Genomic DNA, 25,734 nt, shown 5'->3' on the forward strand with positions numbered 1-25,734 from the left:
TTAAATAACATTTTTATAATTTCCAATCAACAACATTGGTAGCAATGTTTAATAAACATTCAGTTCATATAAAAATCAAAAAGTAATTGGCAATTACGTTTTTAGATGAATTTGAGTTTTAGTTAAAATAAATTTTTTGGTAATATACATTCATAGCAAAAGTAAGCAAAATAACGATAAAGCCCCAATTTCATTTAATTGGAAGAGTTGAAAGATAACAATATTCAAAAGATCGAAAGTCATTTTCAAAGTCATTTTCAACTTTGTTTCTACTTTTTTTCAACTTGCATTATTCTTTAAAAACGGAAACATATTTTATAAAACTATAAAATGACACTGTGCATAAAAAGAATAGTCTGAAAATTTTCTTCAGTAAATGACCGAGTGTCTACAGTCAACACCTATTTAGAACACAGAAAAAAATTACTCATCATTTACCTGTATTTTCAGTTCAATCTGAAGAATTTTCAAGAGAAAGAATTTTCTACATTTTTAATCTGAAGAATCTTTAATTTATAAGACAAAGTTGACTACAATTGAAGACTTTTGTTTAATAAACAGTTAGTATTCAGCTTGCTTCATTTCTACATTATGTAAAAAAGGCTTTCATCAATTTCTACCATTTTGTTAGGCCCTCTGATTTTACTGGAAGCTCTGTTTAGAAAGCTATGAATTATAAATTTTCTGCAGTTAACTGTTCCAGTCTGTTACTGTTTTAACAGCCATATTCAGCTGATCATATTAGGTCGACTGATACACACTTTTTCTTATGGTTAATCTACTGTTTTCTGTTCTGTAAAAAGCAGGTTCAGATTTTAATAAGTTTCTTTTCCAAATACAAGGGGAAAAAATGCAGCAATAATAGTTAATTTATATCCTTCTTTATGGGAACTGGGGGCAGTTATATATTCCAGATTATATACAATTAAATTAGGTACTCTTGTGGATAAAAGCAACTCTCAAATACTATGGCTGCTGGTATCTCTATGAGCTTTTTCTTGTCATATTTTCTGTAGACAGTTTTGTTTTACAACAATGGTTTATGATGGTAATTTTCCTGTCATTCTGCAATAAATAAAATGCACCAACTGGTAGATAAGCAAATGCCAATTAAAAATTTTTGCAATAAAACAGTTTCTAAAAAGTGAATCAACTACAAAAATCGGAATTTTTTTTTTTAAAAATACACTCTTTGGTTATTGATGTGACACTATAACTTCTATTTATTTATTTTTTAGTTTACATCATGTAGTTTTCTATATTTACAAGAGATTCATTTAAGAATTAAAAATGAAACTTATAACAGAAATAAAAATGCATTAAACTAATAACACAATGGCATTAGAATTAATCAGTCATTTATATCATTTATGCATTATCTTAAATGGCTCTACCTCAATTAGTTTGGATTAACAAAAGCTCTTATGCAGTGGTCTCAAACTCAAATTGCATATGGGCTGAATGCATGAGCCAAAAGCAACTGACAGGCCACACTTTTTTTTTTAATAAAATGCAATTTTTAAACTAAAGTTTAAATTTCATATACTAAATCTTTACCAAAACATACATAAACAACAACAAGAATAATTGGAAAATGCAATGGAAAAATTTTAATTTATATTTATTTTCTATACATTGTTATTCAAATGCATCAACAACTAAATTTTCAGACTGACATTAATTTCAAATAATTACAACTAATTAAACTGCTAAGTTATGTATTTAAATTGAAAACAGACTGTGAAAGCTTTCCAGATTTTCAGAGAAAACTTACTACACTTAAGATTAAATTAATTCTCTTTCCTTTATTTATTGGATTTTTTCCCCAATAATAATAATAATAATAATAATAATAAACCCATATATTTGTAAGTAAAATAATTATAATCTTCTTACTACGATACAGTGTTGTTTTGATTCTGATAAAGCATATAAGCTTGGGGGGGGGGGGAATGCTGGAAACTATCATCTTCACAGATTGTAGACCTTCATCAGTCAATTGTTTTCTTATTTGGGGCAATGTAAATTACACTCTTTTGGAACCAATACTTCCTTATTACAAACACCACCACAAAATTACATAATTTCTGATTTATCTTAAAAAACACGTCATTCTTTGTCCACTTTTCTTTTAAAGCCATGGTTTGCAATTTAATCCAGTAATTAAAATTACTGTTACAACTTTATTTAGAATCTTAATCCAATAAGATGAATTTTTGTATGAAAGCAACATTAAAAAAAATATGAACAATAAGCAGATACAATGTAGTTCTTGCAACAAGCACCAACTGTACAGGTTTCATAATCCTAAAATTAGTTTGTCTGCATTTATACAGCAATATTAGTTGCACAGCTTTGCATTCAGATGACTCCGAAAGAAAGTATATATCAGAAATTCCAACTTAAAATCAGAAACACCAGAATACTGAAATGACACTAACTATCAGTTGGTGCACTAAATTTACTGATTGCACAGATGTAGGAAGTTCATTTCACCTTATCCTAATCAAATAGTTTTCCATACCACTGACTGTTGAGCTGATGGTCCCAAGTTTGCATCCCAGAGAGGGCATGCATGTTTGTAAGCGTATTGTGTCTTTGCTACAACAAGGCACTCGTACAGAGGAAGTTAAAAGTCTTTCTGAGGAGTTATGGTAGAAGAAGAGGTGTAGAAGACCTTCTGACAGGCCGCCCAGGGTGTTCTCCCTCAGAACTGGGACAGAAACCTAACAGATAGCTAGGAACAGCAGTACCTTAGTCACCTATGATACTGCAGAGCTGCTGTCCTAGCTTCTACCTATACTACACAAACATACAGTGTATGTACTCTATGCTATATATTAACAAAGCTAAAGTCCCAACTTATCCAATCTACCACTATTTCTTTCAACAGCAATTGCACACATAATCTCAACCATACATCTATCTCTCTAAAATTATAAGGAGTATATTAACAACAAATGCACAAATGAAATGTGTTTACAGACCATGTAAAATTGTTTTGAGGGCCACATGCTGACAGTCTGAGACCACTATTCTAATGTATTTAGTTTTTATGTATACAGATATATAAATATCAACAAAGAGTTAAGTTATATTATGCACTCATGGTAAAGAAAGGCACATAAAAAAGACTAGCAAATAGCATACATATGGGTTACAAAGTATAAACAAGCATGCTCAGAATACTGAGTTCAGCCTTTTCATAGGACCGAAGGCAAATGCCCCTTTTATGAGGGCCAGAGGTAAACTGCACCATTATTTAAAATCAGAGTTAAAGCCACTGTCATCTGTAATGAGAAATGGGCAGACATTTTTGGAGTTTCAGCCTGGACTGCATATCTTGAGCAACATCTGATATACCAGCATCAATCTGTCGTATCTTAGGTTCAAACATATTCACCTCTTTGTGAATCAAGCCTGTGCAAAAGAAAGAAAGGCATTTCTCAGGAATATCTTAAAAAACATTCAATCACATATTCATCAAAATACTCATTTATGAAAATCCTTACCTGCCAATATCACAAACGTAAAAAATCAGCAGAGTTGGAGAGAAAAACAAATTTAAACAAATTAGAATGTTTAACCTTTAAGCACACCCCCAAAACAGTTTTTTTTTATACTTATTATAGAAAATATAGTGGTTATACTACAGTAACTACGACTACCAATCTATTTTTGATGACATTGTAGAAAACAGTTCTTATCATTTAGGCACAGCCCATCATTACAGACTATACACTGTATTTGTGCAATGGAGTTGAACATTTGTACTGCATAAACCACATTGTAAAGATGTCCCATATATTGGTACATGTGCTGTTTCTTGTTGGTGAATGTCGGATAGAACAAAATGTCTGTATTTTTTGGGACAAATGTTAACTGAGGTCTTGAATTTTTATTCCAAATTTTTGCAGTGCTATTAATCATACTGCGACAGAAATCCAACAATCTTTCAATCGTAAGGATTGACCTTCACTCTGCATACAGGAAAAGATGTGTGAACTTATAATTGCATTTATATATATATATTTATTGAATACAGTAGTTGACAAAATTTCAAAATTTTTGAAGGCACAAACATCCAGAAAATTATTTAACCAGCACTTGCATAAAATATATGAAAAGCAAAGTTATGGCACTCTACAAGCATTATCACACTAAAAAAAAATTGCCAACATTGATAAAAAAAAAGCTGCATTTTTGTTAAAATTTCTGTTTTATGCCAAAAGACACCATCCTATATTACCAATTTATTCATATGCTTGAGCAAGAAACTTGCCAGATTACATTCTACAGAATTTTGAATAGGTAGTTTCAGTGTTAGACCACCAGGAGTGAAAAGGTTAATATTTATATGAACAAATTGACACATATATACAGTTTAAAAATTTCAGTTTTCAAGTTATTTTCAGTTTGCCTTAAGGGTTGGGTAAAAATAAATCAAAATAATTTGAGCTTGGTATTTTTTCCTTTAACATCACTAAGCGATGTTTCTTTGTGTGTTTACTAGTATGTAACATTCTTTAATTTATAACTTTGTTATGCAGCATATCACAGAAAAATTTTTACGCTAGTAATTTTTATGTTTTCCTATGACAAAAATACATTATTAATGTTCATATGCAGTTTTACTATTTTAGAATTAATGTAATAATCATACAAAAAGATTCATTAAAGTAGAAACATTTTTCATTTTTTAATTATGCATTTAATGTTTTATTACTAGTAATATTACAAAAGATTTGTACAGAACATAATTTTTATTTATTTATTATTATATAAAATACTATTAAGAAAGAAAACGGTATCCATTTGGAGGAAAGTAAGAATGGAAAAGTCACTTCACCATAGCAAAGCAATAATGAAGATTTCAATACCATTTCAAATAATAAAATTTACTATAGTGCTTTTGCAGGAGGTTAATGCAAAATGTGCGCACAGCTTAGTTTTTGTATGAAACAGGAATAAACTCTGACACACACAGCCTAAGACATGGTAAATTTTAATAAGACAAACACTATCAAGATTCTTCATCTTTTATTAGCCGACTACTCTTCTAAAATATTACTCACAATTTACAAATATACTTAAAAAAATAGATTCTGGTTATTTGCATTTTATAGCAGAAAAAGGTAGAATGCAATTTCTAAGGCACATTAAAAACAAAATAAAATAAACTTAGCATTTCATGGAAAACAATGTACAGGTTAACTTTCTAGAAATTGAGCGATATATAAACCCTTGAGTGACATGACCGCCTTTATGTCATTAGATTTTTTTGTCATTTGATATAATATATAAGCTAATATATTAAATTGGCTTATAAATTTGAACTCATTTGTTTGCTTACTTAATGATATAAATATCATCTTAATGAATAGGGGTTTATGAAAACATAAACTAAAGTAAGTAATTATACAAATTTAGGTAAGAAATGCTTAAAATATAGGTCTTCATGAGCAGACACATAATTTTATGCCACTCAAAGGATTAAAACAAATTTTTACTGAAATTTCAGCAATACTTAATTCTTAATAGTATAACACTACATACTGAATACAGAAGGTAAAAATATTACATGACTCCTATTTACAATATTTAAAAACTTAGAGAGCAATAGCATTTCAGTAAGTTTGAAGGCTGTACAAGTAAATGCCACATCCATTTTTTCACCACTATATGCTTAAACAATGCTACATATGTCACATTATGAGCTGAGCAACAATTTACCACAGCTGAAGCAATGACATTTTATCAGCAGAAATGAATTAATAGATAAAACAATAAAAAGCAAAAGAACTTGAGTTTTTGCTGGTACATGCCATTGCAATGCCAGTAATACCATCTTTTCTAGAGTGCTACAGCAATCTTAGATGTTGTTCCAGATTTTCTGGAAACATGACGGAGGCTAAGAGATGGTGATGATAGCTTTTATTTTTTAACTTCAATCCTAATTTCAAACCAAACAGAGCAAGTACATTTCTTCATTGAATCATTTTTAGTAACATTTTTCCTTCAGAAATTTTTTGGGGCAATGCTTGCTTGTCTAGTGTTAATTCTTACTGCATTTTATGCAATGCTTTTAAAAGATTTATAAAGAGATGACAGACACAATCCATTACTTCCATGCATGTCTATTTTGCTAAAAATCAGAAGCATTCCAATTCTCATAGAACAAAACTATACAAGATGGAAAATATATAATGGAAATATAATATGAACAATAACAGAAAAAGTGATGCAATAAAAACTGGGAAATGATTCGAAGAAAGTCACTTGTCTTCTTATGAAGTCTATACCGAGGCAAAAAGAAACTGCAAAGAATACAATCTGTTCAATATTCTTAAATACAGTACACAAAGTGTGTAATCTGGACATCCAATATCTGGAACCTGAATCACCAGCATCTCTCTCTCTCTCTCTCTCTCTCTTTTTTTTTTTTTTTTGAGAACATTTTATAAAATTTAGGAATAGAGAACATAATTAACAGATTCCTACGTATCACCTTCAAACATCAGTTGGCTAGGGAATCACACATAGCCCATGACAATACACTGACTGATGTTAAATGTAACCACACTTTCAGCTCTTAGTGACTCTGGAGGTATGCCTTTAACTAATATATCATTCTCATATCCTTAACAAATTTGATCCAGTTTAATATTTTTTACAGGCTATTATTATTACAGCTATTTTATAAAAGCTCTTTTTACAACCCCCCCCCAAAAAAAGAAGATTCCTTTTAAGTCATGAATGTTTTATTATTTCATAAAAAAAACGATTTTCTATTTTTAATTTTATAATTTATACATGCCATCTTCATAGATTTAAAATCTTGAAAGATTTCAGAAGATGGACTGCAGAACCGACCTAAAAACAAAAACTCCATTTAATTGATTTGTTAGCATTGAAAATATACTTTACTGCCCAAAGATACCAATAGACAGTTGGCAATGAATTGACAGGTACCAGCTGATGTCTAAGTACCAAAATGTAATTTTTTCATCTAGCGATATAAATGATGATATATACAGTAAACACAAATATTTTATATTTAAAAAACACAGCAAACATTACTAAAGCATGCCAAATTTGAGCTATGATCTTTGGCACAATTGTTTTAGCAGAATAACATTTTACAACCTAAACTGGGTGAGCCAGTTCGTCTAAATTCACATTTACAGAAATGGATCTACACTATAACAAAAAATTATAACAAATAAGTTTCACAGAATTGAAATAGATTCTAAGGGGAAGAAAGCCCCCTTAAAAATATATGCCAAAAAAATTAGTGAAAGAACACACACGAACATATAAAAACAACATGCAAAAATCACAATCAAGGTTTAAGATGCACAAATGCTTGTGCAAATACATGCGAAATACACAACTTAAATACAAACATTTAATTAATGCTACGATAAATAAAATAATTAGTAGGAGGGAAAATTTAAATGTGAAATTCCAAACTTTAATTGAACTACAGAACATTAAAGAGAATATTATATACTTAAATATATAAAAAATTGCAAATACATGGCCACTGAAAAAGAATTCCAGGATTATTTAAAATAATTAATAATAATAAACCACCACCACTTTATTCCAAACTCTCAGCACTTCAAAATGATTCTAGTGTTAAGTCAAAAGAATAAAGATTTCAATAAGTGTTGATTTTTCTTCTTCAGAATGATTCTAGTAATGTATTAAAAGAATTAAATCTTGGACAGTAGTGAAATTTCCTTTTTCAAAATGATTTTCACACTGCATCAAAAGAACGAACATGCACTTTATAGAAAATATTACTTTTGGCAAATCTAAGAAAACTAAAATGAGCTAACAAGATTTTTACAAAAAAAATCTTAAAATAGTCTGTTGGTAATGCTATATAGATATGCATATAAATACATTTGCACGGCAGGATTTTTAATTATGAAAACATTAATGGAAACAGCTTAATAAAAACATTTTAAAGACATTATCTTTTGATTTTTTAAAGAGATTATACATCAATTTTCATAATACAGAATACAAATATTTAATATAAAACAAATTGATATAATTTTATTTAAAAAAATACAAACTGTATCATTAAAATAAATATATATTCCATTTTCTGTACATTTTTAAACATTCACAAAACAAGACTGTGGTAGCTGAAGCTGACCAAATGACCTAGAAAGTTGTAGAAATATTCTGCTCTTAAATATTATCTAAAGATGATATGGGGCATAATTTCTATGGTTTTGAATAATATTTGACTCTGCCTGACTTAGAAAGAAATGTACAGAAAACAATTTTGCAAAATATTTTACTGACTGAATATTTTGAGTTAAAGAAATTCGCATTATCAAGAAAAGTATAATTTCTTAATATTTAGTTTATACAGAATATTCAGTTTTGCTTGCCAAAAATTTTCAATTATTAAAATTTATTTTACTTTATTTTATGTTTTAACCCAAACTGAAGATTTTACAAGGAACAAGAAATCCCTCTCTCTCTTTCCTCACAGTACCAAGAACAAGGAATTTCCAAATGTCTAGAATGACTCCTTGTAGCACTAAAAGTCCAATCTCATAATAATGGTTCTCCTCCCATGATGATGATGTGAGGATTGAAAATTGGTGAAAAATTTCATGATTTCCAGTGTCCATAGTGACAGGCTGGAACAATCAACAGGGTATTTTTCAACTGAGTTCAAATAGAAGCTGTATACAAACTACCACAATAAAACTAAAATTACCGAAACTTACTAAAATTTTTGAAACATCTGGAAATTACTTGGATTTGAAACACGATACAAATTATTTTGGATGCTGTCTATCAACATTAAGATATTCAAATGAGTAATTAAATGATGATGATTAAATGATTCATTTTTCTTTTTGAAGTTATAGATAAAGTTATACAAAATAAAGACAAATTTTAAGATATGTGAATATTTTAAGTTGAAACTGAGTAATATTGAATGACATATTCGGTTGACTAATACTATTTCTAAACTGAAATATTTGTTTTAAATTTATCACTGTATTAGGATATTTGAATATAAAATTCCAAGAATTGTTTATCGTTTATTTAATGAAAGTTTTTGTTAAATTCTTTCAAAAAACTCAGTAATAAAAATGAGCAAAGCTTTAAGACTTGATGTATGATTTTGAAGCGTATATAGATTGACTGGCTCAAGAAAAACAGCATTAAATACAGATATACTCAATCTATATCATGACAATGTTTGATAAAGAAGCCAATGTTCATAGATTATCATGACACATTTCTTGATTTAAAAATAAAAATAGAAAGATGAAATGAATAAATTTAATGAAATATCCATCAACTACTACGATTAATAACATTCGAATCTCACTTCAATATATTTAAAATTTTAGGAATTCATTATTGAAATCTCAGCATTCTTTTTCAATGACTCATACAGACAATTGTGTATCTACAGTTTTAAATTAGTTAAGAAAAATTACAAAAATTTCCCACTACAATGAAATAATTCTCTCCCATGTATATTAAAAAATTCAGACAAAATTACACAGTATTCTTTCACTCGGTTAGAAAAGACTGAAATAGTCTTGTTGCGAATTATGTGAGAGAGGAACATTTCATGATGCCAGACAGCATATAGCCAGTCAAACAAACAAGACAGATATTGTAGTGTGCTAATGCAGAATGAATGATCATCCAACTTCTCATGTTATGAATTTGAGTAAATCTTCATTCAATCGGAGGAGGTTTGAATGTCTGTACTTCTTCATACACTAATCCTAAAGATAGAAGATAAAAAAAAAAGAAAAAGAAAAATCTCAGTCAAGGGTAATTCCACGCTATATTGCAAATACTGGTAATGCTATAAATCCACACAATTTATACCAACATACAGAAAGAAAGAAAAAAAAAAAGAATTTAATTTCTTATTCATTCAAATAAATAATACAAATATTTCAGGTTTTCTTTCTTTCCTTTTCTAAATGAAACATTAGAAAAAGGTAAAAGTACTTTACAATATAAAAAGGAGATTAAAAAATAATACTGACATAGTTTTCATATAGAGTACTGTACATAGATAACTTATAAACCTAATGGCAATTTGGTTTAATAGTAATTTTGAAAACTAGGTATTACATAGCAAAATTCCCTATAAAGTATCATTTTTAATAATATACCAGAAGTTAGTACAAATTACTTTATTTGTACAACGTGGAATTAACCTCAATCAAAAATAAAATAAACATACGGAAATTTGCACAATTTTAAATACTAATATATTTTTGTACATTATATTTTTAGGTAATAACATAAGATATAAACCTAAGGTTTTTAGACACCTTGAAAGGCTTGAAATACTATCATAAATTAAAACATTTTAAGAATGATTCATTGATGGCTTATTCAATATGAAACCCAAAATAAGACTCTTAAATACAAAGAGGTATTTAAAAAGCACACAGTCACAAAAGCAAAAATTCTACATTAAAAAATGTATTATCATTTTTCTCGACCTAATTTTTGAAACACATACGAAATATTTCTTTCAATTTACTTTTCTGATTTACATTAATGCAGCGAACAGAGTCTAATGGAGAGTATGATAAATAATGCTTTTAGGTAGAAACAGTCAAAGGTAACACAGTAAAATTCCTTATAACTGGCAAAGTCAAAATAATGCCACTTTTGAACATCTAAATTTAAATCCAAAAATTAAGCCTATGAGATAAAAAATATGTAATAGACTAACAACCTGAAAACTTAAATGAGAAAAACATTTGTGTTATGTTTCTTTTTATGCTTAGATGTGTGAATTTTGATGATAACATCAAAGACTTTTTGAAACAGTTCACATTGAAAGAAGCCATGTTTATTTTACCTGCAAAAATATTACTTTACATTACTGTAAATTGCACTCTATGACTCTATATTGCACTCTCATGGGCAATGATTTAAATAAACATTCCCTTGCTTTTAAAACACGTCCAGCATATTGTACTTAAGTTATACATTTGGAGAATATAAGTCCAGCAAAAATCCCTTAAGCCGGCAGACATATAAAGTTACGTATATATGTATATATAAGTTATATATTTTTATACATATATTAAGGTTATAAGAAATTCAAAACTTTTAAGTATAATATATCTGGTAATTAAAGAAAAAATAGAAATTCTAAATCATAGTTATGCATTTTAAATATAAATAATCTGTATGATTTTTGATATTATCCCTTTAATAATGGATGACAGATTGAAAAATATGGCCAATAGACTTTGCATGCTGTAACTTTTAAAGACAGCATCACAAAACACGAACAAAGAAAGTTCTAGAAACGTATGCTCAATTGCTCTAAAAAATATTTTATCCAGAATCAGTGAAGTCCCATTTCTGCTGGTTAAGACAGATTCTACTGTATAAAGTATTTCACGAAACTTTTCAGTATGAAAATCAATAATTTCATTCAATTTTTATAACGTTTCATATCCTACATATCAGTGGTCTTAAATTGAGAGCCTGTTGGCTGCATGTGACACCCGAAATAATTTTATGCACCCCACAAATACATTTTCGATTAATTAGATTTATTTTGACAAGAATTTGAAGTAAAAGATTTTAATGGCTCAGAATACAATTTTACATTTGACAGCCCCCTCCCCTAAAACCCTTTTTAAGTTAACATACAGGAAAATCTAGAAATGGAGCTAATTAATTTACAATTCGATATAAATCTTATTCAAAATTTCAAGATACAAATTTTATTAACTTTTATAAGTACTTTTCAAAAGATACATATCCTCTGTTATGAATTTTCACAATAAGAATAATCGTTTTGCTCAGGAGTACATTTAAATGTGAAATTTTTTTTCTGCAATTGAAAATTAATAAGTCTACAAGAAATAGTAGACAGCCAATGAGAATTTTCAATTTATGAGGAAGACACTTTCCAGTAATTTTCCTCCAAGGTTACAAACCTTAGGAAAATCAAAACAAAATGAGGTTTCATTGCTGAAAGGTGTGGTAAGAAAGAAACAAGTTTATAATTGTTGACATATAAGTATTTTTTTCTGCACACATAAAAGAAAAACATAATAAATAAAAGATAGAGAATACATTGCCATTATTTATTTTTAATTTTGTTCCTCTTGAGAAATTTTCATATATTTATTTTTAAGTAAATTATTTAGTGGTTACTTCAATATATTACAATCATTAATAATTATTCTTTGAATAAATACCAAGCTGAAAATTTTAATATTTAGCAGTCAATATGTTTGAATCACAAATTGTGACCAACAAGTATTTCTTGCACATACCAACCTTTAGATTTCAAACAGAAAATAAGTATAAATTTTAATTTTTCTTTCCATCATTTTTATATGTATGTTTAATTAATATGTACTAGTAAATTTTTTTTTTTTTTTAATTTAGTTGACAAAAATCTTTTTTTCCCCCTTAATTGTGGCTCATCAGCTACTTTCAGGCTGTGTATTTGGCCCACATGAAATTCTAGTTTCGGACTACTGCTATATACATTTTACCTTAACTACTCCATTTAGAAACAATTAATGTAAAATAATTTCTGTTTTCTTCAAAATAGTTTGAGTTTTTATTGCCATTTTGGTGGCAACAGCCCTGATGGAAAGAGATAAAATGGCACACTAAAAGCAGTGCAAATATGCAACAATATTATAACAGCTGTCATTTATACTGAATGTGCATTTGACCTCTTAATTTTCAGAACAACTATCACAACAGCAGCCTTTTTTTCTAATTAAAAAATTAGCAGCAATTAAATATTTAAATTATAAATGCAGTCATTTTAAATACTGCTATAGAAACATGCTGATGATACAAAAAGCATACATATTCAAAACAAGCACAGGAATTTTTTTAAAAAAATCTTGCACATAATAAACTGCAAAGGCTGTAATGCCCTGAAAATGAAGTAAAATCCCCAAAAAGAAATACTTTATTTTTGAAGTAAGAAAGGGGATCTAATTCAAATGACAACCCAAATGCTTGTCAAGAGTTGGTGTTTAAAATGCAGAGAGAGAGAGAAAAAATAATTTGCCAAATGAGTACAATTTAAGGACTTTTACAAAAAAATTGCTGACATTGTAAAAAACAAATTTAGTATACAAATACCACAAAACCAAAACAGTTTTTGTAAAAATTAAGATAAATTTATAAAAGTTGGCAGATATGATATTTATGGACAATGTTACAAAATGCAATAGACTGAAAAATTTAATTACTTCCAATCTTCAACTGAAGATTGAAGGTCTGATTTATCAAGGGTAAATAAACAGAATGTTTGTCCAAATCTTTCTATACAGTCAAAAGTCGTTAATTCGGACACCCATAATCCGGAATGATCTATAATCCAGACCTCAAAGCTAAAAACTTTCTGCGCATGTGCCGCGTTAGCACATGCGCACAGGCATTTTACGCGTGCACGTAAGAACTTTACTACTGTGCATATGCGTGTGAGCAAGTGCAGAATACGTTTTCGCCTGCGCGTTTAATGTATAACGGACGGTGTAAGCTAAAATTATCTAATTATCTATTTCAGTTAATGTTAATGATTGCGTTGTTCCTTAATCTTCGAATTGGATCCCGCTTATTATTTTTTGCAGACTGTAAGAGCAATTTTATAAAAGTAAACTTGAACTTTCGATTATGTCAAATAGAATTTCCGATGCTGGAACTTCCAAAGGATCTACAAAACGAAAGTATGTTTCGATGTCCAACAAACAAAAAGTGGAATTGCTGCAAAAAATGGATAAAGACATGAAGAATGTGACAGAGATGTTAGTGAAAACGAAAAAATTTCGATTGACAAGTTAGTCGGTATTCTCGGCACAGCAATTAACGGGACTTGAACAGCGGAACTTTGTAACTGAACAAGAAATTATGTCTGTTTATAGAATTAAAGAGAAAGTATTATCACATAAAACGAAGCAACTTAAACAACTTACATTGAAAGAAATGTTTAATAAAGTAAACAAATAAATATTAAGCTTTTTTTTTTTTTTTTTTTCTAAATTTTAATACCCTTTAGATCATAATTGTTCTTTATTTCATAAATTACAGTTTCATATTTTTAATTTTAGAATTTCTGCATGCCATCTTATGAGATTTAAACTGATGATCTATGATCCGGAAAAGCCGAAGTCCTGCCGAGTCCGGATTAACGACTTTTGACTGTACTATTTAAAACATGTCAAGTTATAAAGATTTTTTCACGAGTTTTTAAATTTCAAAAATACAGTACAAAGTCTGTAATTTGGATATTCATTTTCCGGAATGATCTATAATCCGGACCTCAATGCCACACACTTTTTTTTTTGTATGCTTTACGCATGCGTGTTCAGCACAAAAAACGAAGCAACTTAAACAACTTACATTGAAAGAAATGTTTAATAAAGTAAACAAATAAACATTAAGCCTTTTTTTTTTTTTTTTTTTGTATATTTTGATACCCTTTAGATCATAATTGCTCTTTATTTCATAAATTACAGTTTCATATTTTTGATTGCATAATTTCCGCATGCTATCTTACCAGATTTAAATTGATAATCTATAAATCCGGAAAAACCCCTAATCTGGAATCGCGTATTAAGCTTTTTTTTTTTTTTTTTTGTATATTTTGATACCCTTTAGATCATAATTGCTCTTTATTTCATAAATTACAGTTTCATATTTTTGATTGTATAATTTCCGCATGCTATCTTACCAGATTTAAATTGATGATCTATAAATCCGGAAAAACCCCTAATCCGGAATCGCCAAAGACCCGACGAGTCCGTATTACAGACTTTGTACTGTATATAATTAAAGGCAGAAAAACAGTTGTTTGTGCTTTTCAAAAAGCAAACACTGCATCAATGTCTTGCCAACTGGTATTATTTAGTGAAGTCACAATTTATAACCCAACCTGCATAAAGAATACCTGCTATTGCATTACCACTACATCTGAAGCTAAGGACCTTCCTGCATTACAGCATCCTGTATGTCTTCCACAAGATCCTGTTCATATAAGAACAAATGTTCTCAGGGAGACGAGCCACATGGTGGAGAGCGACTGTTGTATTCTTAACCTGTAACAGGGGAAAATCCTTTCCCTCCATGACCTTCAAAGTGTAACACAACAGAAATAATATGCAGTCTCAAAACAGCACAATCACCAGATAACAATGAAGAAACCTTATTATTGCAGAAGGTGAACAACATGAGGAAGCAATAAGAGTTCCAAAACATACAATCTACATGTTCGGCTTTCAACATTCAAATCCTCATCATCGTGGTCTAAAAAGAAAAGTGTCTCATACTGCTGGTCGGCAGTCTGCGTTGAACCATGGTGTATTAAAGAATAACTTTTTCATCTTTAAGACATTAAGTTTCAGTCCCAAGTCATGTTCAATAAAGATAAAAAAAAATAAAGTTTGAAATGAGATTTATTTCTTTAGAAGTAAAGATTCAAATCTTGGATCATCTTTTCAAAGGAGAAAAAGCATCTCACACTGGAAAAAGTCTTAATTTGAAAGCAGTCTGGACTACATTAAACAGTCTTAACTATTCAGGATCTTCGACATCCACAAAACATGCAGCTTGCCCCTGGATGCCAATAATTGAGAAGATGAAAAAGACATTCAGCATTTGGATGGATGATAGCTGTCAAAAAAGAATTCCATTGGAAGGTAATATTATTTAGAAAAAGCACTCAAAATTTACAAACACCTTAAGGAACATGGAGAATCCTCAGTCAACACTGGGAACAGAATTTAGGAAGAGACTAGGCAGCAGAATTTGAGATCCCAAGAGATTGCATCAAGTGGGAAAACGCCTAGTGCAAACCCTCTGTATGATGCTTTGAGACATACAAGACAAATTTTTTAAACTGTAAAGTTTTCAATTTCTTAATTAATAGAAAATTCCTTTCTATAAATGCCTGTCCATGTGATAAGATTAGAAGCATTTTTGATATTTTCCATGCTTGTGTCTAGTGAAAAGTAGAGAAAATGAAGAGAAGATAAACATGTTAAGAAAAAGACTATAAGAGAAATAAAATATTCGAATAATTATATTTTCATTGTTCTAAAAATTCTCCAAAAAGTAAGAAATTCATCACAAAATTTCTCTAAAATACATCCATTACGTGTTAATACCATGAAGACATTTTTCATTTTGTCACATTTTTCTAGGATCTTCTAGAATCGTGGGTCTCTAAATCTTGCCTTCAAATCCTTCTAAACTGCTACAGTTGCAGTGTGTAAAATCCTAAAGAAAAATTACCCTACAATTCCGTAACAGCAACATGCCAGAAATATTTTGAGAAAAAAAATTTTTTTTTTTTAAATCAGAAAGGGGATAAGAAAAGACTCTTACCATGAAAGAAATTAAAAAGAAAACATTTTTAATTAATTACATCACTATTTTGCTTTTAAGAATTGTTTTGTAAATTGTGCTTTATAGCATTTACTATCTTGTTTGTTTTTTAGATTTGAAATGTAGTATAATAAGTCAACAAAATGGAAAATAATGTCACTTTATCATATGACAGAAAAGAAATATGAATGTTTTACTTTGTTATTTCTTAAATATATTACCATTATTTTAATGAAATTTATTAATGTTACAATGTCTTAGAAAAAGCGAATAATTCCCAGATCTCCAAATTAAAAATCTTCTATAGAACCTGATCTTAAAATCACCAAAATGTTGAGAAGTCAAATTTAGAACAGTTTAATAAAAGAATTCACATCCCCAAAAGTGAAGAGCTCACATCCCCAACAGCTCTTCGTTAGAAAAAATGAAATACAGTCAAAAGTCGTTAATCCGGACTCGTCGGGACTTCGATTCCGGATTATCGATTTTTCCGGATCATAGATCATCAGTTTAAATCTCATAAGATGGCATGCAGAAATTCTAAAATTAAAAATATGAAACCGTAATTTATGAAATAAAGAACAATTATGATCTAAAGGGTATCAAAATTTACAAAAAAAAAAAAAAAAAAAAAAAAAAGCTTAATATTTATTTGTTTACTTTATTAAACATTTCTTTCAATGTAAGTTGTTTAAGTTGCTTCATTTTATGTGATAATACTTTCTCTTTAATTCTATAAACAGACATAATTTCTTGTTCAGTTACAAAGTTCCGCTGTTCAAGTCCCGTTAATTGCTGTGCCGAGAATACCGACTAACTTGTCAATCGAAATTTTTTCGTTTTCACTAACCTCTCTGTCACATTCTTCATGTCTTTATCCATTTTTTGCAGCAATTCCACTTTTTGTTTGTTGGACATCGTAACATACTTTCGTTTTGTAGATACTTTGGAAGTTCCAGCATCGGAAATTCTATTTGACATAATCGAAAGTTCAAGTTTACTTTTATAAAATTGCTCTTACAGTCTGCAAAAAATAATAAGCGGGATCCAATTTGAAGATTATGGAACAACGCAATCATTAACATTAACTGAAATAGATAATTAGATAATTTTAGCTTACACCGTCCGTTATACATTAAACGTGCAGGCGAAATGTATTCTGCACTTGCTCACACGCATGCGCAGTAGTCAAGTTCTTACGCGCACGCATAAAACGCCTGTGCGCATGTGCTAACGCGTCACATGCGCAGAAAGTTTTTAGCTTTGAGGTCCGGATTATGGGTGTCCGAATTAACGACTTTTGACTGTACTTATGTTTCATTTCTTGCCCAGAAACTCGAATAGCCCACCATTTATATTAGAAACAGGAACAAATTTTTTCCCATGAACCCATTTACACAATCATAAGATAACCATATTTGTCAGTGAATCATCAAAAATATTTCTCCAAAGTACTACGGCATAAAGTCCAAGATCCGAACTCATTGGGACATTGGCAATTCCAGATTTGGGATTTTTCTGGATATTAGATCATCAGTTTAAATCTAGTAAGATGGCATGTAGAAATTATAAAATTAAAAATATGAAATCATGATTTATGAAATATTGAAGCAATTATGATCTAAAGGGTATCAAAATTTACCCAAAAAGTTTAATATTTATTTTTTTACTTTATTAAGCATTTTTTCAACGTAAGTTGTTTAAGCTGCTTCATTTTTTGTGCTATTACTTTCTTTTTAATTCTGTAGACAGACATAATTCTTATTCAGTTACAAAGTTCCATTGTTCAAGTCCCTTAATTTCTGTGTCGAAAATTCCTACTAACTTGTCGATTGAATTTTTTTTTTTTTTTCAAAAACCTCTCTGTCACTTTCTTTACTATTGGCAGCTGGCCATAAATTATGCAAGCATACACATCCTCTCGTGATCTTGCAATGCTCTCTCTACACAGAAGACTTTATGCTAAAATATTTAAAAAACTCTTGAATAGTCTTAAATATTCAGCTTTTAAGTTCATTTCTTCATGAAATATTTTGGCTGAAGCCATTTGCATTGGACCCATCAATGGCATATTCTGATGCTATGCTGTCTGACGCATTCAATCATCACTTTGTCATGATTGTCACTTTTAGCATAATGAATTATTTTTCTGTTATTCATTGCGAGTGTGGTGTCGGAATCCACAAAAAAATTCAAAATGCTCCTTTTTTTTTTCTTATGTCATATATTCATTCTTATGTGGCTTTGCAATGCCTACTCTCGCATAATTTTGAGATGAATATGCTGATCCTGTTGCAGCTCCAGAATTAGAAACTCTTTTGGACATAATTGAAAGTTCAAACTTTCATAAAATTGCTTTCATAATAACAGCCTGCAAAAAAATAATAAACTGGATCAAATTAGAAAGTTAAGGAACAGGGCAATCTGCTATATTAACTGATATTCCTTGGAATCAGTAAAGTATAATTTTAGCTAAGCTTAATAATGTCCACTATACATTATTGGCTATGTATCATGAGACTGGCGATGAAAGACAAATTCTTCCGCTAAATTTTGTCTTGCTTCTATTGCGCACTGAAGCAGTTACGCTTGAATTGTACTAATTTAGTTACTTATTATACTTATGCCTATTTTTTGCCCATGCAGTTTATCTGAGTCCTGAATAAATAAATTACTGAGAGATGCATCTTACCAGTTGATGCAGTCTCCACGGGTCCTAAATTCTGCTACCAAGTGCCTCCTTAAGTTCTAAACTTTTGCCACCCCTAAATTTTGGGTCCCAGTGTTTTCCCCTAAATTCTAAAAATTTTGTCACCCCTTAATTTTGTTGCTCGGTGCTTCTTTAAATTCCAAAAAGTTTGTCTTCCCTAAAATCTGCTTCCTGGTGTAGACACATGAGCTCTGGCATAGGTTCTAAATTTATGTGAATAATAAATTAGTTTACTCTTCATTCAAATACCACTAAATGTAACCTTTTGGCCTATGAGTATCATTAACAAAATTCATTTTTAACATCTGGAAATAAATTTTTGTTAAATCTTTCCTCATCAACATTTTTAGCACATTTAATTTAAATCTGTAATCATCACCAACCATTAAGCAATGTCAAACATTTACTATACTCTTTGTTATTTAATTACTAATATAAAAAAAATATTTAGGCATCACTGCATGAGTCATTACTCAAGTTGTCATCATGTGTTGACATACGGTAATGAAAGCAAAATATAATAAGTACTGGTTAGTGTCAGGGATATAAAATATTAGTAGGTGTAATATCAATGATGTTTTTATGCAAAATGTTTCGGTTTGAGATGTATGCCAAGCAAATACGCAGCTATGGAGCCAAATTATTGATCACACAAATTTATGCTAAAATGATCGTTCCTTCAATAACAAGGTATTTTATTTAATGTCAAAGCAAAATTAAGAATTGAGCCTCTCCACATGGTTTTATAATTTTTCTTTCTTTTTTTTGGGGGCGGTCAGAAATCAGATGTGTATGCGTTGAGCATACCAGAAGAAGATAAAAAAGAGAGGGTTGTTGGTGGCTTTGAGGTCCGGATTTTAGATCATTTCAGATATTGGATGTTCAGATCTTGGACTTTATACAGTAATCCATATTTAAAATGGCAGTCATAAAAACACACAGATATCTTAGATGGTTAAAATTAAGGACTATTTGATGATTTTGTCTGAAATTAAAGACGTACCAAAAATCTATTTCAAAAGCCTCGAGACTTTTAAGGACAGTATTAGCTCTGTTAAGTCTTATCTATGTTGTTTGATTAATTTAAATTTGACATAAAATTAATGAGAATTCAATACTTGCAAATTAACGCAACCATCTTGGCACAATCTGGCCATTTTTTACAGATGAAAAAGTAAAAGTTACTTATTGGTTGCAAGATGGTGGCTTTTGTGAGTTTTTTTAAGAAAGACTCCCAAACTGTCAATACTTACTGTATATACATATATGAAAAGAAAACATACTTTAGCAATTTGAAATACAAATTTTAATTATTAAACAAGAATTACATGACACGTTAAAAAAAAATAAAACATCTCCAAATCTTTCTGTGATTTTTTTTTCTTTCTGCTATTCTTCCCAAATATACGGTAACCTGTTTTTGCTTAAAGTAGAGAATTGTAGAGACTTGGCCATCTGCTGCACACATTTCCGTATTGTTCTCTTTCGAGATTTTATGGCAAAATTCAGTATTCTTGCGGAAAGTTTAATACAGTTTTTTCCATTGTTGGCATATTCCGCAAACACATACTTTAAAATTAAGTTTATGGCAAAAAATATGATTTGTTTATAAAAAAAGTGGAATTTGGAATACAGCAAAAAGAACGTATCTGAAAATGGTACATTGTTTATATGAAGGATTACTATGAGTAAGGTTGCCTGAAGAATGTTGGGCAGAGTTTTGTACATTCTGAAAATCTGGTGATTTCTAAGGTAGTTGCGATAACATATAAGTATTGAGAATTCTTAATTTGTCTCGAGCCCAGTTCCCCCCACCAGGAAAAATAAAATGCTGGTGTAAATTTAGATTTTATATAACACATGCTAAACCAAAACCATGAAAATAAAACATACAATAAGGTGAAATATACTTTTTTTATGTAACTTCAAATGAAAAATGGCAAAGTATTACTACAGGGGCTCAAATTCAAATTGCACGTGGGCTGAATGAACAGTTTGAATACGGCTGATGGGCTAAACACTTTTTTTAAACAAAATCATAATTTTTATTAACAAAATAAAAATATTTTATATAAACTCTAAATTTTGTTTACTAAATATTTATTCAAATATACATAATTTATATGTATATTTTAATAAATATTTGTTATACTTTGTTATTCAAATATATTGATAAATAAATATTAAATTTTCAGACATATTTATTGAAAATAATTCTAAATGTTATATTAATCATTAAATAACTTACACTAATTTAAATAAAAATTAACAAACTATGAAAACATTGTAAGTTTTCAGAGAAAATTTACCAAATGGAGAAAAACTTCACAATAATAATGACAACCTAGTCTGTCTCTTATTTATTAAATTTTTCTTCAATACCTAAATAAAAATACATATATTTGTATATAAATTAACTTCATTTCATACTACAAGTTGAAAATCAATGGCATTTTTATTTGAATAAAGTTTGCAGTCTTGGAGAAACATAACTAAGAATTATCTTCATCTCAGATTGTAGATACTCATTGGTTGATTGTGTTCAATTCTTATTAATTTTCAACCATACAAAAAAAAAAAAAAAAAAGAGCTGTCCACATATAAATGTAGTCCCGAAGAAAACAATTATTCTTAGCAAAAAAAAAAAAAAAACTGTCCACATATAAATGTAGTCCCGAAGAAAACAATTATTCTTAGCAAAAAATTTTATAGGCAATCTTGCGTTTTTTTTTCCGGGGGGGGCATGTACGAATAAAAGTTAATGAATGCATCTTCAAATCCTTGAATAAGATTTATAGCACTGTGTAAATTAATCAGCTCTGTTTATAGATTTTCTGTGTATTACTCATGCTTGTTTTTAATGGTAAGAAAAATAATGCTTGAAATAACTAAAATCCTGAAATCTTTACAAAACTGCATTTAAAAAAAAAAAAAAAAAAAAAAGCATCATTGTAATGTATTCACAGGCCATACAAAATTGTTTCTTGGGCCACATGTAGCCGCAAGCCCACCCCCAGACCACTGCTTAATACAATCAGCTCACAGAGATTTAGGGCTTTTCTCAACTGCTTCTACAATCTCCGTGCTATGTGATGTTTCTGAACTTCTTGAATGATGACCCACTAGTATTGTGCTGTTTTTTTAGATTTATTGACCAGTAACCTTATATTGATTCTTGCTATATTTGAATTATGAAATAAAATTACTGACTATCCTTCCTCTACAAATAAATCAATTCTTAATTCTGATCCCAACAAGAATCATTTACTGCACAAACAAAAAAATGCTTTTTTTTTTTTTTTTTTTTAAATCTCAGCAAGGTTAATTTTTTTTGCCAGAAAATAAATCTTTGATGGCTGCAATAAAATGGATCAAGACTTCTGAAATTGTTCTGTTTTATATTTAACACACAGATAGAAAATTTTAATTTTTTTTAATTCTCCCTCGTGCTATTTTCTTTTGGACTTTCAACTGCTCTCTTTACACAAAGAAAGTCCATTAATACAAAAAATATATAAATAAATAAAATAAAAAATAAATACATAACAGAATTAGTTTGAATAATACACAACTAAATCCTAACCAGAATAATTGAGCAAGTTAAAAAGTTGGAAAAAAGAAAGAATGGAAGGGGTTAGAAGTGATCGACTACAACTAAGGGAATTCAACATAAAATGAACATTAAAAAAAAAAAAAAAAAAAAAAAAAAAAAAAAAAATTGAATACTTACGCCTCCATTCAGCAACTGTTAAATCTTTATCTTCAAAGGACTCATCATACGGCTCTGCCGTGGGTTCATCAGACGGATCAGCATATTGAGCTAAGTAGGGATGAGCTAAAGCTTCGGTGGCGGTGGGTCGCTTGTCGGCATCCAATTCTAACATTCGCTCTAACAAATTAATGGCTAGAAATTATGCAGATATTTATTCATTTACTTTTAATTAAACATATACTGTTAAGCTATTAACTTATATTAAGCAATACACAAAGTTTCTATATACACTAAGTAATATATAATAGTTATAGTTGTATAATTGTAATAGTTATAATAATAAGTAACATATAATGAATATATATAAACTGTAAATTTAATGTAATGTAAGTTACTTTTAAAAAACTTAAATACTTATCTCATTTAATTTAAATATTACCTTATACTTTCATATTTAGAAAGAAGTGATTCAGATAACTGGAGTTCTAATTAGGATAATTAAATTTAGAACACATTTAGATTTATTAGGCTTGGAAAGAAACAGTGATTCACATAAGTGAAGTTTCATTGGGCATAAATAAGTTTAGCATAAGTTTAGATTTGACTGGCTTAGAAAGAAGTGCAGATAAATGGAGTTTCAAGAGCATAAAGAAATTTAAAATTAGTTTTACATAATTTAGAAAGAATCTACGATTCAAATACAATAAATTTTGAACATCTTTTCTTACTTAATTTAGAAAGATATGATCAGGGTTCATAGCCACATTTTAGTTCAATGCAATATTTATTAGGAGAATGAGCATTACCTCAACAATGGAAAACAATTAACTTTTTTTTTTTTAAATTTTAAATGACAGTTCAATTTACAGAATTAGTTTACAATGAGAGAAAAAAAACTATGCAGAACTAAACTATATTACAAAATTTACTGATGATATTTCAGCTGAAAATATAGAAAATAAATAATAATAAGCCATATTAATTGTATTCGTTTGGCACCTAATAATAAATACAATTTATTCTTCCACTCATATTAATATTTAAATAATTCAACTTAAATCAAAATTCTGAACATTTTCTAAATTTTCATTCCATAACAGTTTTCCCTTAACATATATCCCAAACAAAGTAATTTAAGTAAAAAAGAGGCACATTTCTGAAATCAGAAGACGGGAAATTGCTTCATGCAGTCATCCTTTAACAGTAAAAGCTTAACTAACCCGCATACTCGGAAATTCCCGAATATTCCGAATAGTAACTGGAAAAAGAGGAGTGGGGGAGATTGTAGCCGTTCTTTAGATTTAAATTTAGGCTAAATAAATGATTTTGACATTTCGATATGTGCATCATATAAAAACAAACGGAACTGAGAAATATTCTGCTTAGAAAGCACAGTAAAACTCTTTTAAGTGTTCATAAACAAATCTCAGACTGAACATCAAAATTAATTATCAATGCAAAATACCGCAAACGTTATTGCGCAATACGTGCGGCGTAATTCTTCCATATGTGATATTACGCAATCGGAATCAACACCTGCTGGTATTCGGAGAATAAAAAACTAAATAAAGGAAAAGAAAGAAACTTACTAATCTGGGGTGTTTCTGATTCTAATTTTCAACACACTGTATTAAATTTCCGGAATAGAATCAATCTTCGCTTGGGTTGGGTAGACCGCAAAAACTTTTAGTCCTATTCAATCCAGATTGGACAGTGACAAAAAAAAGTCTGCTGCTTCAATATTAGAGATTTTGCGGAGAAACTCCCAACCTCCGTACTGTATAATGTATTGGCAAAGAAAATGAAATTATTTTGACTATTCGATTACTTTCCTTTTATTTAAGCCATTCCGAACATTATTCCTTAGAAAGCTAATCTGTGTAAAAACACACCCATTTTTGGAAGTTTATCTATACTTCAGCAGTTACTGCAACTATATTATTACTAGCGAGCTGAAGCCCGCTTTTCATTGTTCAATTTTAATGAGTTCCCATGTTAAATTTCGGCTATATTCGAAAGTTGGACCGAACTACCAGTGTACAGTGATTTTACCTTACAGCGTTACTAACGTACAGTGTCTCACAAAAGTTATGGGACAGTTGTGTTTTACAAGAGGAAACTATAGTAAAATAAATTTAAAAAACATGTAAAAATTTTTTGTGGGTGTGTTTCATACTTAAATTTAGTAACAATTATTACATAACATACATTTTCTCAAAATATTAAAATATTAATTTAATAAAAATACAATTGTTTAGAACGGAGCCAAAAATGGCTCACATAAGTGATGGGACACTTACTTTTCCATCAAATATTTATCCAAAAATTTTAATTTTTAAAAGGTTTTTATATTTTGTTGAATTTCCTTTTACTTTTAAAACATGATTTAATCTTCTTGGGACGGATTCGACTAATTTTTTTGTGATTTTTGGAGTGACTTTACCCCATTCTTCTTGAAGCACTGATTTTAATTGTTGTTTTGAAGAAATGGTGTCATTGCGAATTCTTGATTCCAATTCTTGCCAAATATTCTCTATGGTATTTAAGTCTGGAGATTGTGGTGGTGTTTTTATTATTTCAGGACAGTTATACAGCAGCCAGAGTCTAACATTCAAAGCAGTGTGCTTGGGGTCATTGCCTTGGTAGAATTTAAAATCGTTATGAAAGTTCAATTTTCGTTCTGAAGATTTCAAATTTTGATTTAAAATGTCAATATACTTGTACTGATCCATTACACTGTCAATAAAACCAAGATTACCAACTCCAGCGGACGACATACACCCCCATACCATAACTCCTCCTCCACCATGTTTTACTGTTGGCACCAAGTTCTGTTTGCGAAATTCTTCCCTGGGTTTTCTTCACACCAAGATTCTACAGCCAGAACCAAATATATTAAATTTACTCTCATCAGCAAATA

The 25,734-nt window shown here is 29.4% G+C and overlaps 1 protein-coding gene across 6 annotated transcripts in view; it reads right to left on the reverse strand.

Annotated features, from left to right (window-relative positions):
* Nucleotides 1-1,602: 1,602 nt before the first annotated feature.
* The window catches only part of p38b (p38b MAP kinase), an 86,932-nt gene continuing 62,800 nt past the window's right edge, over nt 1,603-25,734 (reverse strand). For 4 of the 6 annotated variants that reach the window (XM_085824977.1, XM_085824972.1, XM_085824973.1 and 1 more), the window contains 2 exons: nt 22,833-23,006; nt 1,603-3,420 (listed from right to left, as the gene is read on the reverse strand). In XM_085824977.1, the coding sequence (XP_085681103.1) occupies nt 3,287-3,420; nt 22,833-23,006 (308 nt within the window). In that variant the 3' untranslated portion in view covers nt 1,603-3,286. The remainder of the gene's footprint in view (nt 3,421-22,832; nt 23,007-25,734) is intronic. The other 2 variants (XM_085824975.1, XM_085824976.1) reach the window with 1 other exon arrangement.

The sequence above is a fragment of the Stegodyphus dumicola genome, chromosome 10, assembly GCF_044657685.1.
Source record: "Stegodyphus dumicola isolate Sdum_Otavi_A_Nest chromosome 10, ASM4465768v1".
In the NCBI taxonomy this organism is placed as follows: Eukaryota; Metazoa; Arthropoda; class Arachnida; order Araneae; family Eresidae; genus Stegodyphus; species Stegodyphus dumicola.